Source organism: Propithecus coquereli, unplaced genomic scaffold (assembly GCF_000956105.1).
Source record: "Propithecus coquereli isolate 6110/MARCELLA unplaced genomic scaffold, Pcoq_1.0 Scaffold170, whole genome shotgun sequence".
Taxonomy (NCBI): Eukaryota; Metazoa; Chordata; class Mammalia; order Primates; family Indriidae; genus Propithecus; species Propithecus coquereli.
The window spans coordinates 3,162,684-3,178,738 of NW_012141636.1; the positions used below are offsets into that span (position 1 = coordinate 3,162,684).

Consider the following 16,055-nt stretch of genomic DNA (forward strand, 5'->3'; position numbering starts at 1 on the left):
TCACTTTTATGAAGTATAGATCCAACCAAAAGCAAAGACATTAATTAAGACTGTGACCACAGGAGGCAATAATCTCAATATCAAGGGTACCTATGAGACATATGGCAATATCATATCTCATAATTCTAATTATGCAACATTCTTCAGCTTCCCTTTAAGATACAATGTCAAAACATTTAACTATGAAAAATATAGTATTTAACTTTTAGTACACAGTAAAATCTGTTTATACATCCTTTGATTACATGTCTGAGAACAGTTGCAACAATGAATTCAAAGGAAACAAAGTGTCATCTAAATGAATAACATCAAATAGACTTCTATACCAGTTTAAAAGAAGCTCTGAAGATAATAGAATAATTTTTTTAAAAATACAAAAATGAGTATCTCAAAGTAGCAAAGGCATTGATTTCTTTCAAATATTTAATTACAATTAGGAGAACAAAATCTGTTCAAAAAAGAAAACTCCATGTACTAAAAAATTTTGAAGTAAACTTTACCCTTAAAACAGCAACTTTCTGGCTGGGTGGGGTGACTCACACCTATAATCCTAGCACTCTGGGAGGCTGAGGTGGAAGGATCACTTGAGCTCAGGAGCTCAAGACCAGCCTGAGCAAGAGCAAGACCCAGTCTCTACCAAAAATAGAAAAAAAGTAGCTGGGTGTGGTGTTGCACATATCTGTAGTCTCAGCTACTGGGGAGGCTGAGGCAGGAGGATCACTTGAGCCCAGGAGTTTGACATTGCAGTGAGCTACAATGACACCACTGCACTTTACCCAGGGTGACAGAGACTCTGCCAAAAAAAAAAAAAACCATCAGCAACTTTCCGCTGAAAATGCAGAGAGAGACACAACTACCATTAACTTTTATTTCTTACGTTAACCCAACATGAAATCATATCAGATCAATTCAAGAAGACATTGAAATAGACCTGTACAACACACTATTATCTTGCATCATATCATAGAATACAATTTATCTTGGATCGGTTCTAAATTTTCACAAATTAAAATATGTCAAAGATTGTCCTAAGGGCTCAGTTGGAAGGAAATCAAGTTACTAGGGCAGATGAGAGAATCCTGAATGAAAAACAACTGGTGAGGGAAAAAAAACTCTAACAGAGAAACAGAAGAGGCTTCTGTTGATAAAACTGAGATGTATAAAAATGTGAAGAGACTGGAGTGGGAGAGTTAGGAAGCAATATAATAAAGCAAAAAAAGCAGTGAATATGGGGATTTGAGGTACTGCAGTTTCAGCTTATCCAGAGCAGACTAGAATAGAACCTAGAAACGGGCTTAGTGAGAGTTCACACCCATTCCCACTTTCTACCATGGTTGTATGTCATCAGTGAGAGAATCTCCTCTCTACTTTGATAACAATATACTAAATAAACACCAAATAAAAATCTGTCTTATGAAAATTTCATATTTTAATAACAAACTCAACAATGAATAAACACTTGGGTCAATGGGGATATTGTTTAAAATCACATAAAGTCTAGCTCTTTCATCACATCTATCACATTTAACAATGAAGAAAGAAAAAGACTCAAGATGATGAAGGACAGTGCTCCCTACAGAATAAACCTAGGTTAAACTTTAAAATATCTTTATTATATTATATAAACAGTAGAGATAGACTTAGCCAATTAAAAATATAATGCACATGTAATAGCTTTTGGCTAGTTTATAATATTCAAAAAGACATATCTTAATACTACCAGTTTTAAGAGAGTTAAAAGCAACAAAAATTATTTCTCTAACTAGATCAGTTTATAAGGAAAATTACATAATGCATATACTTTAGTGTCATACAAATATATATTTGTTTTGCTAATTAGAACTTGTTGATTCCTTTAAAAATTTGATCCATTACATCAATTCATTGTTAAAGAAGGAAGGAAGAGACGGAGGGAGGGCGGGAGAAGAAAAAGAGGAAAAGAAAAGACAGGAAGCCTCTATAATATTTTCTTATAAAGTATTATAATTTTCAATAATGTATCAGCAATTTCTGTAACAGTTCTTTAAAGGTAAAGAAACTCAGTATATTGGGTTTAGAAACCTTAAATTCACCCTGCTTAGTTAAGTTATACCTATAACACCAACTGCACTTCCTCCTCCTCCTTCCCACATATATTTTTATCCCTTTCTCTCTCCTCCCTCTCTTCCTTCTCTCTCTCCCTTCCCATTCTTGCTCCCTCTCCCTTCTTTTTTCTCTTCTCTCTCTCTCTCTCTCACACATACACATATACAAAATGTATTTAATTCCCTAATTAGTCTAAAATAAGACAGTCCAATAGGAACTGTCTAGAGAAGTGGTAGAAAGAATAAAAACACACATGAACACATGAAGTTAAATAAGTCAGAGAGCCATATCATTTATTGGTTACATTCCCAAAACCATCTTTGTTCTAGATAAACCAACCATGTCAGGTCTGGACAAGTGTGTGGCTCCAAAATCTCATAGAGAGTTTACTTCTCTCAGTGATATTATGAGGAACAAGAGGGGAAAGATCTATGTTAGCCTAGGAGAGTGCAAGAGTGTTTGTATAAATTTTGATTCGAAACAATTGAGAAACTCTTTATAGTTCATTTCATCTTCCATATCATGTCAAAAACAAAAATAAAAAACATCAAACTGGTTTCACTAGGATCCTTTGGAACAAAGTTAACAGAGGGTAGATCTAGGCTAAATTGAATCCCCAACGAATGACCTATAACTATGCTTCAGGAACACACTGGATCTTGATTAATTCCAATAATAAAAGTTGAGGAGAAAAAAAGCAGCTGTTTGTCTCATTTGGGGAACTTGCTAATCATGTTGTTGGATAATGCATGTATCTGGAAAAGCATAACAGTTACCAAAGTTGTGTTTTATCACAAAAGTGAAGATTCACACTAGAATAAATCCAAATATAAAATCTTTTTAATCAAAAGATAAATTATAAAGCTATAATTTTGTTTGGTGCAAACAAAATTACATTGCTATCTTTCACAAATATATAATTATTTTGATAAATATTAAGTCCATGGAGAAGAGCTCTACTGTACAAGTTTCTTTTTTTTTTTTTTTTTTTGAGACAGAATCTCACTCTGTTGCCCTGGCTAGAGTGAGTGCCGTGGCGTCGGCCTAGCTCACAGCAACCTCAAACTCCTGGGCTCAAGCGATCCTTCTGTCTCAGACTCCCAAGTAGCTGGGACTACAGGCATGCGCCACCATGCCCGGCTAATTTTTTCTATATATTTTTAGTTGTCCGATTAATTTCTTTCTAATTTTAGTAGAGACGGGGGTCTCGCTCTTGGTCAGGCTGGTCTCGAACTCCTGAGCTCAAACAATCCGCCCGCCTCGGCCTCCCAGAGAGCTAGGATTACAGGCGTGAGCCACCGCGCCCGGCCACAAGTTTCTTTTTTTTAAAGATTGTTTAAAAGTAACCTTTAAAAAGCTAAGAAAACAAGCTAAGGGAAATCCCAAATCTGTGGTACTCTATCCTTATTACAAATGGTGATATATAAACAATCTAATTTATGAAATTGCAAATGTCTATAATCAAATACTATAGTCTACTTCATTTTACTTTAGCAAAATATTACTGAATGATGTACCACTGAAAAGATATTATTACCATTAATATTTCCCCCAAAGTGAAGCAAAATTCTATTCTCAAATGGAATACAATTTAAATCACAAATATCAAAACCCAGAAAAAGGAGAAATATATTATATAGGAACCTCATAGCCCACCTTTCTTCTTGACTGGCATTCTTGGGTCTTTCCACTGCCACAGGATCAAGATCTCTTCTCAGGTCTCACTTTGATCCAGCTGGATTGAGGCCAAGAGCCAGGTAACTGTTGCAAACCACTTCACTGTTCAGTTTTGAAATCCAAGCTGAGTCTTCTATTTCAGATAAAGAAAATAATGATGTATTTTTTCCACAACTAAACTTTTTACACTGCCCACAGAGTTTAGAGAAAAATAACTTTTGAGTTTTTCAAGTTTTTCAATTTTTATAAAATATTTATCTGTTTTAAAAAGCTGAGAAAATTATTGTAAGCATAGAAAACGTTATTAAAACTCCTCTTCAGGCAGCAACATTTTTGGAAGTTCAGTGACTAACTCAATTAAGGCACAAACCAAATTCAGACAGCTGTCTCATTACTTTATACATGACCAAATTCAAAGATGAACTGGATGATGATAATTTTTCTCTCAATTCTTCAGAGAAAAAATTTAATTCCTCCCCCCCCCCCCGCAAAAAAATACTGTTAAAAACCTCTTTGACTCTGGGTGAGTTTGAACAGTTTTCTGGGGCAGAACACAGACTGAAAGCCCCCCTTCTATTTACTGGATCAGAAGTTCCAGATCTCACCCCCTCAGTAAGACAGGAGCCAGCTTGCTGTCATTTATTTTCTTCTGTGCTCTCCAAGCCCCCCAGGCTTGATCCTTAATGCCCCTCTGACTGTGATCCTCCCATGTATTAACTGAGAGGATTGAAAAAAGGAAAGCAATCCCTTGGCATGGAGACATTAAAGTGACAGTGCTACTCAATGGGCACTTGATGCAGGATGAGTTGGCGAAGCGGATTTCTTCACACTGGAGTCATTCACATCATGCCATCTCTTCGCATCCAAGCAGCTCCCTATCCAGCGAGGAAAAACACGGAGACTGTTCGAGAGGAGAAGTCAAACCTTCCCCCAAAGGTGTTTTCAGAGACGCTGTAGTAGTATTAGACATGTAAGCATAAGCTATGCAAATAGTCCGTGATTTTCTAAATGTGACAGTGGCAGCTGCTTGGCTTTCACATCCACCCTTTCTCTCAATCTCGCTTCAAACTACCCACCTTCCTTTTGCAGAAAAGACACATTTCTCTGCCACCGCTGGCCACCCCTGCCCACACCCCGTTCTTTTACAGAAGAGCACTGTAATGTCCTGCACCCTCCACGCGATGAAATGTTTCCTCAGGCAGGAGAAACAGCAGCACAAAAAATTATATAACTCTCGAATTTGGCTTCTCTAAGACATGGAGACTGGAGGGTCGGGGGGTGCCGGTCTGGGAGATACTGCTGGGCATTTAACGTGCACAAAACAGTGCCGGGCCTCCTCGCAGTGCCTCCCACCCTGAAAAACTGGCTGACAAGCGGGTCTTCTCGGGGCACAAGGGGCAAATTTTTCTCCAGTTGCTTTCCAAGCGGGGCGAAAGAATGAAATCTGAGAGGACTAAAGACTAGAGAGAGTCAGACAGCTGCGAGGGGAGGAGGCTAGTCAGGGCTGCTCTAACAGCGCTAGGCGGCCGACTGGGGGCTCTGAGGAGGAGGTGCCCGAGAAGCGCAGCCTTAACACAAACACAAGGGCCAGGTCAAAGCGGTGAGCGCCCTCAAGGAGTGAAAGGGACGAGTAGCTAGTCCCCAACTAACGAAACTGCCCTGAGAAGAGGCAAGCGCGCAACAACATTCCTACGCTCGGGCCGCCGCATGTTCCCCTCAGGACGAGAGGAGAAGACGGAGCTAGGTTGACAAATAGCAGGGGGAGGAAATAATGGGCTGGTGGGGGGCGGGCCCACAGGCGTCCGGACCTTGTCGAAGCCAATGAGTGGCCGTAACGTCTGGACGTCACGTCCAGTCACAGCCAGGATGGAGGGCGCGGCATTTGACTGAGTGGGGGCGGGGCTGGGCTGCCAGTGGGAGGTGTGAGCCGTAAGACCACTTCCCGCCCAGGGCGTTCGGGGTCCCCGCCCATCTGCAAGTCACGTGAGCTGCAAGATGGCGGCGCTCGGGCGTGATGTTGGGGCTGACCTGAGGGATGCAGGTGTGGTGCCGCTAGGAGCTGGGGAAGCGCCCAAGGTAGGCGGAAACCCGAGTTGGTATGGGCCATGATTTCTGCAGCCTCAAAGTGTTGCCGGACGCTACTAAGATGATTCACGAAAAGGAAATTAAAAAGCTAAAAGAGTACAGCTCCCAAGTCCGTGCAACGCACGGTCGATTAAATTTCCAGTTGGTACGGAAAGAGGCGAAGAGAAAGTAGAAGACCTGAAGTCAAGTCCTTATTATCTGCAGCTTGTTTTCTTTTGTCTCTGGACCTTTGCACAGGCCATTTCTTCAACTGAGAATATTTCCCTGCTCCTGTCGCTCCCAAGTACCTCGCGAAATTCCTGCGGGTATTGGTTTAGATGGCACTTCCTCTGACTAGATTGTTTTCCTTTTCTTATAGGCTTTTTTTTTTTTCCGACATCTCCATTCTGCGTTTAAATTTCTTGCTTTTTTTGTTCTGACCTCCCGCTAGTTTGTGGGTTCCTGGGGACACTGACTTTACCTTGATTACTCGGGAACTTGACATAGGCCAGGTGCTCCCTAAATGATGAGCGAGTATTGAATAAAATTCTGAAGGTCAGATGAAATAATACACATAAAGACACCACAAAACGGTAAAGTGCTTTGCAAACTGTAAACCTATGTAAATGCACTGTTACTGGTATAAGCGTGGTGACCAGGTAAGTGGCCTTTGCTTAGTTAATTTGTAGATAAAATGTTGGTTATGCTGACCAGCAGAGTAGGGGATATACCATGATCACGAAGGTGGATTTCCCAAGCAAGGCTTATCCATTGCACTCTGGATGTGCTGACCCCTGTGATTTTTCCAAATGAGGGAAGCTCAACAGCATAATTTGTGGTAGTGAGGAACTGCGATTGTGTTCTCCCATGGTAAAAATATTTATAAAAAGAAAAAAAATGTTGGTTGTAGCAAAATATTTACATTTTAAACTTAAAATGAAAGCAGTACATTCTTTTGACAATGCCTTGCAAAGTCTGAGGCAGACACTCCGTAAATGTTTGCTGTCCTGTTTTTAGTGTTTTAGTATTTAATGTCCTATAATCATGATCTTGGGGGTCTCTTTTCCCTATACAGAGCTTAGGATGTAGACTAGGTAGGAAATTAGTACAGGATATTGCCTGGAAGTTTTCTTTGTGGGAGGTGGAAGACTTAGATGAATTAGATGAGAGGAAAACAAATTTATCTAAGGCTTCTGGTTAATCATCATGTTATTGACATTTATCTTCTTAGTACATTAGATAGGTTAGGTTAAAAATCTCCCCTGTATTTTACTATCTCTTGTATTACATGTTCCATTTGGATGTTAGGGAGAGGCAAAACATTAAGGCTAGTCCCTGAAAAATTGTAATTTGTAGAGTTTTTTTTTTCTATCCTCTTCAGATATTTTAAAGAAACAAAACTTCTGCAATAGTGCAGGGAAAGAAGCTGTTCCATTATTACTCATCGTGTAACACTATAAGAAGGTGCAAAGGAGCCCATACCTGCTGTATGTTGATGCCATCGGCAAATGAGTATTGCGTGATGTTCAACTGTGTGTCCATTGACTACAGTATCAGAAGCACTTGGTGTTACTAAAATGCAGATTTCTAGGCCTCATCTTGCCTCTTTGAATCCAAATATCTCTGGAGGAACTTCAGGAGACTGCATTTCAAATAAACACTCCCTGTGATTGTTGTGCACACTCAAGGCTGAGAACCACTGATTTATTAAGTATCTTCTGTGTTCATTATGCTTAGTCCACTCTAATTATTTTGCCTAGTACTCCTTAAATTTGAGATTTAGTATTTGCCCGTGACCATAAATGTTATTAAAATGGAGATTGGCATAAATTTGTGAAGGGCCATTGATTTTTTTTTTTTTAATCTGTTTGGCTAATGTGGAGGAAAAAGCGTTGAACTTTGCATTAACAGACTTTCACCTTACTGTTGAAGTAAACATTTGCAACCACAAATTTGAATTTGCAAGAAATGTCCATATTTCCTTGTTTAAATGAAATTAATCCCCATAATGCCGGAGTGGCAAAAGATTTAACAAACGTTATTAAGACTTTTCTGCACAGACCTGAGAGTCTTACCCAGAGCAAAACATGCAGAAAGGATCCTATCTGAGACTGCAGTTTTGTTTTTGTTTTTTACCTCATTAGTTTCTATTAAGATACTGCTAGCCAACTGGGCAAGCCCTTATGGTCCATTGACGTTGGCAGTTGTCATGTATACCACATAGCTATTTCTGGCAAAGGCACTGCTTCCACCTCAGGTCTAATAGGGAACTGTATGTATAATTTATATAGTCCAAAGTAGCCATGATCCACTCTCTGTTGCCAGCCTGAAGCAGTCTCCCTCTTTCTGATTTTCTCTCTCACTATTCTCCCAAGGCAATAAAAACTTAGAAAATATGGATTGAATTATTAACACGAAGTATGTGAAAGCAGATGGCATAGAACCTGGCACATTACTATAAATGTTTTTTAATCTAAATCTGTAGAATTTATAAGATCTTATTTAATATTAATATCATCAGCTGTTATGGCTCTGGAATTTTGTGTTTTCCAGGACATCAAGATGGCAGCATCTATGCATGGTCAGCCCAGTCCTTCTCTAGGAGATGGAAAACTCAGAAGACCAATAGTCATTGAAATCATAGAAAAAAAGTTTGAATGTTTTAGAAAAGAAATGTAAGAGATACATCCAGACTGAAGTCAATAACTTTATTTGCAAATGTTTTATATTGCCATTATTGCTGAGTATCTAAGATCCTATTAACTTTATTCAGTTGATTATGAAGAAAGGTTATTAAATAGAAGAACTGGAGGGAAACGACAGATAAAAATAGTGGTTTGTTAGAATATTTAGGATTGTGTATAATTTCTTCTGCTTCTTAAACAATGTCCAAAATTATTACTGTAACATTTATGTAATAAATGTATTTTAATTAGAAGTAATTAGGAGAAAACCATTTTGCCAGGTACTTATATTTAACTGATGAGCAATTGTAATTTATCAGTTTAGGATTGATTATCTCAGCCACAGTACTTAGAACAGCAAAAGGGAATGCAGATTTCATGGTATACATACAGTCTTATGTTATCATTTTGACTTTTAAATGAATAGAGCTTAAGAATAAAATCAAAGGACAGTTGATCTTAAACTTTAGAAATTTCTGGATTTAGGTATGAGTCAGAATAAGAAAACTAGATCTGTCATATCTCTTTGGATTAGGTTTTATAAATCCTGGACAAATTATTTTAAATGTATCTGGATTAATTAAGAAACAGCTATTTTCTATAAGGCCTAACCAAATGTAAACAGCTTTTTTTACATGCCTTAAGCAAATTAATTTTTAGTAGCAGGAAATTCTTGATTTAGGTAGTTCATAAAATTTGGCTACCTTGTAACATACTTATATTTATTTATGGCCAAAATTCTTTAAAATTCTAAAATTCTATTTTAGAATCACCCTAAGTCATTTCAGAAAGAGAATCATTTGCTCCCATTAAAATGCAAGTTCCACAGGGAGTGGGAATTTTTTTTTCTTTTCTTTCTCTTTGTTTACCACCCCATCCTCAGCACTTAGAAAATACTTTTCACATAGTAAATGTTCAAGATGTTCAAGAAATATTTGATGTTGAGTAAATATGTAATAACAACTACTCAGGAAAGAATATATCCATTAGGAAAATATTATGTTGAACTTAATTTTTCTCTTTTGTTTTTTCTATTAGGACATTAAATATATATGGAACGGCGTCCTTTGCAACAGCAGCTGGTTTCTCTGGAATACTAGCAAACTTCATTTTTAGACACTGCTTCAAAGTTAAACATGATGCTTTGAAAACATATGCATCAGTAACTACACTTCCATTTTTGGCTACTATAGTTGCTGACAAGCTCCTTTTAACTGATGCTTTATATTTAGGTAAATTTAAATTCACTAATATGTAATGTAGTTATGTCTAAGTAAAGATACTTATTAACATATACTATTGCAACTGCTAATAATAATCCCTTACATTTGCATATTGCTGTACCACTTACAAAGTACCTTCACATATATTGTCCTATTGGTCCCCACAACAGTCCTCCTAATTAGGCAGAGTAAGTAGTACTGTTTCTTTTTTACAGATAGGCAACCCAGAGGCACATTCAAGTACATGAGAAGCAACATTATATAATGCACAAAGGGTAGACTTTGGCATATAACACATGATTTCATGTCCTGTCTCCCACCACTTAAGTTTGTGACATTCAGCAAGTCATTTAATCTCTGAGCTTCAGTTCTCTTATCTATGAATCATTACTAATAGTACTTACCTCACAGGATTGTTGTGAGAATTAAAAGGTACTGTATGTTAAATGTCTAACACAGTATCTGTCATATTACGGGCTTCTAATGTTATTTCCTGCCTCCTCACCTTACCTTGAGTTTTGCAACTAGTAATTGATGGAGGCTTTAGCCCTTATTCATTCTTCAGGTCCCTGCTTAAATATCTTTTTCCCAGGGAAACCCTCTCTGATTCCATTATAGTAGGATAGGTTTCTAGATAACATTTTCCATACACTTTACCTTCAAAGCATTGGACACACTTACAATTATTTAAATGTTTGTCTAATGTCTTTCTTACCTGGTAGACTGTCCAGAAAGCCAGAGATCAGGTATCTTTTATTCACCACTGTATCCCTAGCATCTAGTACATGCCTGACACACAGTAGACAGTAAAAATGTATTTACTAGAATCCAGGTGTCTGGTCTGCTAGTTTAGTATTCTTTCATGAAATTGCTTCTGTAACAACCACATATGGAACAGGTAATTCTCCATATGCTAAAATATAATAAAAGCATTTTTAAAATGTGATGCATTTAGCCTGTTATGTGCCATAGACTTTGAATTTCTAACATTCTTTCTACTGTTTCATTGTGCTTGAGGACAGTGCAGATAACTACTCTATGAGGTAATAAATACACTATTTTAAAAGCTCTTATCCTGAGTTTTAAAGGAAAACTAAATTTACTTTTGTTTTTCAGATAATATAAGTGAGGAAAATTGTGTTCTTAGAAGTTCATTGATTGGCATAGTATGTGGTGTTATATATCCCACTGGTTTGGCTTTTTCTAAAAATGGACGTTTAGCAGTCAAGTAAGTCTATCTGTTGTTTCTTTTCTTTCTTCCTTTTTTCCCCGTGCTTTTTTTTTTTAAGGTTAATAAACTCTCCTTATTCTTTAGCTGTCAGTAATACATTTTAATCAATTATAGTAGTTTGGTATTTCAAATAGCTAACTTTTAACTTTTTTGCTAGCTACATGATAGACCTAGAATGGAAATTATCAGTTGAAGAGAAATCAACAAACTTTTGATAAAATATATCCAGGAGAAGTGATAACTCTTTTTCCTTTTTAGGTATCATACTGTTCCACCGCCACCAAAAGGAAGGGTCTTACTCCATTGGACGCTGCTTTGTCAAACAGAGGTGAAAGCAATGGCAATTCCTCTAATCTTTCAGACAGCGTTTGGAATATTTAATGGTCTACAGAAGTATGCAGCATTTAAAAAGACACTTGAGAAAACTGTGCATGAAGATTAACCAATAAAACGAATGGATGCTAACTCAGCAGAAAGGATTTTTTATGATGAGGACTCGGGCATTCCTGAAAGAGTTAAAAGTAATACTGGACAGACCATTTGTTTCTGTCCCTTTTGCCTGACATATAATAAATACTCAATAAATATTCAATAATTCAATCAATAAATGTAAGTTTCATCTTACATGTAAGATATAAATTTTTCTTTCCTTTCAAAATGATATGTATAGCAGATATTCAATAAATGTTTAGTAACTCAGTAAACGTAACAATAAATGGAGGTTTCATCTTTTTTCTTTATGTGTGGAAATGGGTTTTTGGGCTTCAAGGTCTGATCTATGCAGTTATATTAATTCATTAATTCATCAAACATTTAGGAGCACCTGCTGTGTCTCAGGCACTGTGTTACATGTAATAAGAAACAGTTCTTACCCAGAAGGAATTCAAAATTAGAGGAATGAGAAATATGAACACATAGTATGAGAGGGTTTAAGCGGTATACACATGATTCTGTGGGGGCACCGAAGGTATAACTATTAACTACTTAGGCAATAGGGGAAGCTGTGGGGAGAAAAAGTAATGTCTGAGCTAAATTTTGAAAGAGGAATTGGAAGTTCATAGGAAGGCAAGGTATGGAAATAACATAGCCTATTTCTCTAAACTCTGATTCACTATATTTACTATCTTCTTAACATTTACTAATTGTCTTTACTATGTAGTTTAAACAATATTGAGTGCCTACTTACCGTGCATTGAGATAGGCACCAGGGGTACAAAGATTCACTCCCTGCCCTCAAGAAGCTTAAAATCTAAAGAAAGTTCACAGCATGGTTCTTCAGGGTCTCCTAAGACGTTCCTGAGCCACACATTTATCTTAGTTCAAGAAATAAGCATTGATGAGAAGAATTGCAGAGTAGAACCTCACATCTCATTCTCCTTGTCCTAATCATATTCATTTTGAGATTAAAGACTTGGTAATCTGGCAGCACATTCTGTGGGGCTGTGATCTGTCTCTTGCTTCAACAGTGTTTGGATGGAACAGACCCAGGGAATCCCCTTCTTCCAGCTGTGGGGCGCACCATTTTAAGAGTTTAACACTAGGCTGCACCCCACCCTTGGGCTGAGTTCAAGGTGATGTGGCTGTAGCCACCACCCAGCTGGGAAGGGACAGGAGAGAGCAAGCTCTCCTAAGCACACTTAAGACAATACCTACTGACCTGTTACAGGCATCTGTGGGGCTGGGGACTAGCCTGCCCAATCTATTGCAGCTACCAGTAACGCCAATATGGACCATTTGGGTCCTAGTGGGTGGCTGTACCACCACTACTGCCACCTCCCACAAAACAGCAGCTGCTCATGGGCCTGAGAACCCATCCACACAACCAGCCCTTTGCTCTAAATACTAGGTTTGGATAAGCCACCTGAAGGACCAAGAATTGGCCCTCCAGGACATACTAACACTGCTACCAGCATAAACTGCTCTGGGACCTCAAATCAGGCATACACAGCCCACTGCTGCCACTACTGGGGCCTGAAGATGGGCTCGGCTAGTATTCAAGCCTCCAGCAAAACTTCACCATGGCCTCAACTAATAATTGTGCCCTAAGCCATCACAGAAATCACAGATTCCACACAAACAGAAACCAAACGCAAGCTATACTTATGTTAGATAACACAGAATTAAATCAAAAACAGTAAAAAAAGAAAAAAGGAAAGACGGTCATTACATAATGATAAAGGGATCAATTCAGCAAGAGGATATAACAATCCTAAATCTACATGCACCCAACATTGGAGCACCCAGTATCACAAAACAAATACTACTACACCAAAAGAGACAGACAGCAACACAATAATAGTGGGTGACTTCAACACCCCATTCACAGCACTAGACAGATCATTGAGACAGAAAATTCAACAAAGAGACACTGAAATTAAATTGGACTTTAGACCAAATAGATTTAATAAGCATCTACAGAACATTCTACCCAGCAACTACAGATTATACATTCTTTTCATCAGAACATTCTCCAAGACCACATTTCATAGACCACATAACAAGTTATACCACAAAACAAGTCTTAAGAAATTTTTAAAAATCAAAATCATATCAAGTATCTTCTTAGACCACAGTGAAATAAAACTGGAAATCAATACAAAGAGGAACTTCAGACACTATGCAAATACACGGAAATTAAACAACATTGTCCTAAACCATCACTGGGTCAATGAAGAAATAAAGACAGAAATATAAAACTTTTTTGAAATGAATGAAAATGAAAACACAACATACCAAAACCTGTGGAACACAGAAAAAGTAGTGCTAAGAGGGAAGTTTATAGCATTAAATGATTAAATCAAAAAAGTAGAAAGATCACAAACTGACAACCTAACATCACACCTCAAGGAACTAGAAAAATGAACAAGCCAAACCCAAGGTTAGCAGAAGTAAGAAAATAAGAAAGATCAGGCCAGGCGTGGCGGCTCACGCCTGTAATCCTAGCACTCTGGGAGGCCGAGGCAGGAGAATCAATTGAAGTCAGAAGTTTGAGACCATCCTGAGTAAGAGTGAGACCCCGTCACTACTAAAAATAGAAAAAATTATCCAGGCATGGTGGTACACAACTGTAGTCCCAGCTATGTGGGAGGCTGAGGCAGGAGGATCACTCGAGCCCAGGAGTTTGAAGTTGAAGTGAGTTATGATGACTCCACTGCACTCTAGCCAGGGTGACAGAGTGAGACTCTGTCTTAGGAGAAAAAAAAAAAAAAGATTATCACAGACTATTATGAACAACTATAATCTCACAAACTAGAAACAGATGAATTCCTAAAAACATACAACCTCCCATGATTGAACCAGAAAGAAATAGAACTCATGAATAGACTAATAACAAGTAGCAAGACTGAAGCAGTAATAAAAAATCTCCGCCCCCCAAAAAAAATGCTTAGGACCAGATGAATTCACAGCTGAATTCTACCAGACATACAAAGAACTAGTGCCATTGCTACTGAAAGTGTCCCAACAGATCAAGAAGGAGGAAATCCTCCCTAACTTATCACTGTGATACAAATGCCATGAAAGAATGCAACAAATAAAGAAAACTACAGACCAATATCCTTCATGAACATAGATGCAAAATCCTCAACAAATACTAGTAAACCAAATCCAATAACACATTAAAAGAATAATTCACAAAAATCAAGTAGGTTTCAATCCAGGAATGCAAGGGTGGTTCAACATATCCAAGTCATTAAATGCGATACACCACATAAACAGAATTCAAAACAAAAACCATATGATCATCTCAGTAGATGCAGAAAAAGCATTTGAAAAAATACAGCATCCCTTCAGGATAAAAACCTTCAAAAACTCAGCATAAAAGTAACATACCTCAAAATAATAAAAGCCATATATCACAAACCCATAGCCAACATCATACTGAATGGGGAAAAGGTGAAAGCATTCCCCCTAAGAACTGGAACAAGACAAGGATACCCAATTTCACCACCACTATTTAACATAGTACTGGAAATCCCAGCCAGAGCAATCAGGCAAGAGAAAGAAATAAAGCACATCCAAATTGGTAAAGAGGAAATCAAATTATCTCTGTTTGCTGATATGATTTCATGCTGATATTATCCGATATGATTTGATGCTGATATGATCTGATGTGTTTGATGATATGATTCCATGCCTAGAAAATCCTAAGGACTCCTCCAAAAGGCTCCCACATTTGATAAATGAATTCAGCAAAGTCTCAGGTTATAAAATCAACATAGGAAAATCAATAGCATTTCTATACACCAATGACGAAACTGAAAAGAAAATCAAGAACTCAATCCCATTTACAATACCTGCAAACAAAATAAAATACTTATTAATATATTTAACCATGGAGCTGAAAGATCTTTACAAGGAAAACTACAAATCACTGATGAAAGAAATCATAGATGATAAAAACAAATGGAAAAATGTATATGGATTAAAAGAATCAATATTGTTAAAATGACCATACTGTCCAAAGCAATCTACAGATTCAATGGAATCACTATCAAAATACCAAAGTCGTTTTTCATAGAATGAGAAAAAACAATTCTAAAATTCATATGGAACCAAAAAAGAGCCCAAATACCCAAAACAATACTAACAAAACAAAATAAAACCGGAGGCATGACATTACCTATCTTCAAATTATACTACAAAGCTATAGTAACCAAAACAGTATGGTACTAGCATAAAAGTAGACACATAGATCAACGGAACAGAATAGAGAACCCAGAAATAAAACCATATACCTATAACCAACTGATTTTCAATAAAACAGACAAAAACATACAATGGGAAAAGGACACCCTATTCAGTAAATGGTGCTGGGAAAACTGGATAGCCATATGCAGAAAAATGAAACTGGATCCATATCTCTCATCGTATATAAAAGTTAACTCAAGATAGATGAAAGACTTAAAGGTAAGACTTGAAACAATAAAAATCCTAGAAGAAAACTAGGAAAAACTGTTCTGGACATTGGCTTAGGCAAAGAATTATGACTAAGACTCCAAAAGTAAATGCAATAAAAACAAAAATATACAAATGGGACTTAATTAACCTATACAGTTTCTGTACAGCAACAGAAATAACCAAAAGACTAAA

The 16,055-nt window shown here is 37.4% G+C and overlaps 2 protein-coding genes across 2 annotated transcripts in view; one reads left to right on the plus strand and one right to left on the minus strand.

The window, feature by feature from the left end:
• The window catches only part of DLG2 (discs, large homolog 2 (Drosophila)), a 1,994,579-nt gene extending 1,990,164 nt beyond the window's left edge, over positions 1-4,415 (minus strand). Inside the window, exons 1-2 of the mRNA XM_012641828.1 lie at positions 4,368-4,415; positions 3,730-3,895 (exon numbers count right to left, since the gene is read on the minus strand). The gene's annotated coding sequence lies outside the window, so the exon portion shown is untranslated. The remainder of the gene's footprint in view (positions 1-3,729; positions 3,896-4,367) is intronic.
• A 1,342-nt stretch (positions 4,416-5,757) lies between these two features.
• Positions 5,758-11,523, plus strand: TMEM126B (transmembrane protein 126B). The gene is made up of 5 exons (XM_012641787.1): positions 5,758-5,838; positions 8,380-8,501; positions 9,549-9,742; positions 10,850-10,961; positions 11,223-11,523. The coding sequence occupies exons 1-5, from the start codon at positions 5,758-5,760 to the stop codon at positions 11,404-11,406; spliced, it is 693 nt and encodes a 230-aa protein (XP_012497241.1). The 3' UTR covers positions 11,407-11,523.
• The last annotated feature ends 4,532 nt before the right edge of the window (positions 11,524-16,055 follow it).

Coding starts and splice junctions, on each gene's coding strand:
- TMEM126B (XM_012641787.1), top strand. CDS start 5,758: ATGGCGGCGCTCGGGCGTGATGTTGGGGCTGACCTGAGGGATGCAGGT. Junction 8,502..9,548: donor GAATGTTTTAGAAAAGAAAT/GTAAGAGATACA, acceptor TTTTTCTATTAG/GACATTAAATATATATGGAA. Junction 9,743..10,849: donor AACTGATGCTTTATATTTAG/GTAAATTTAAAT, acceptor TTTGTTTTTCAG/ATAATATAAGTGAGGAAAAT.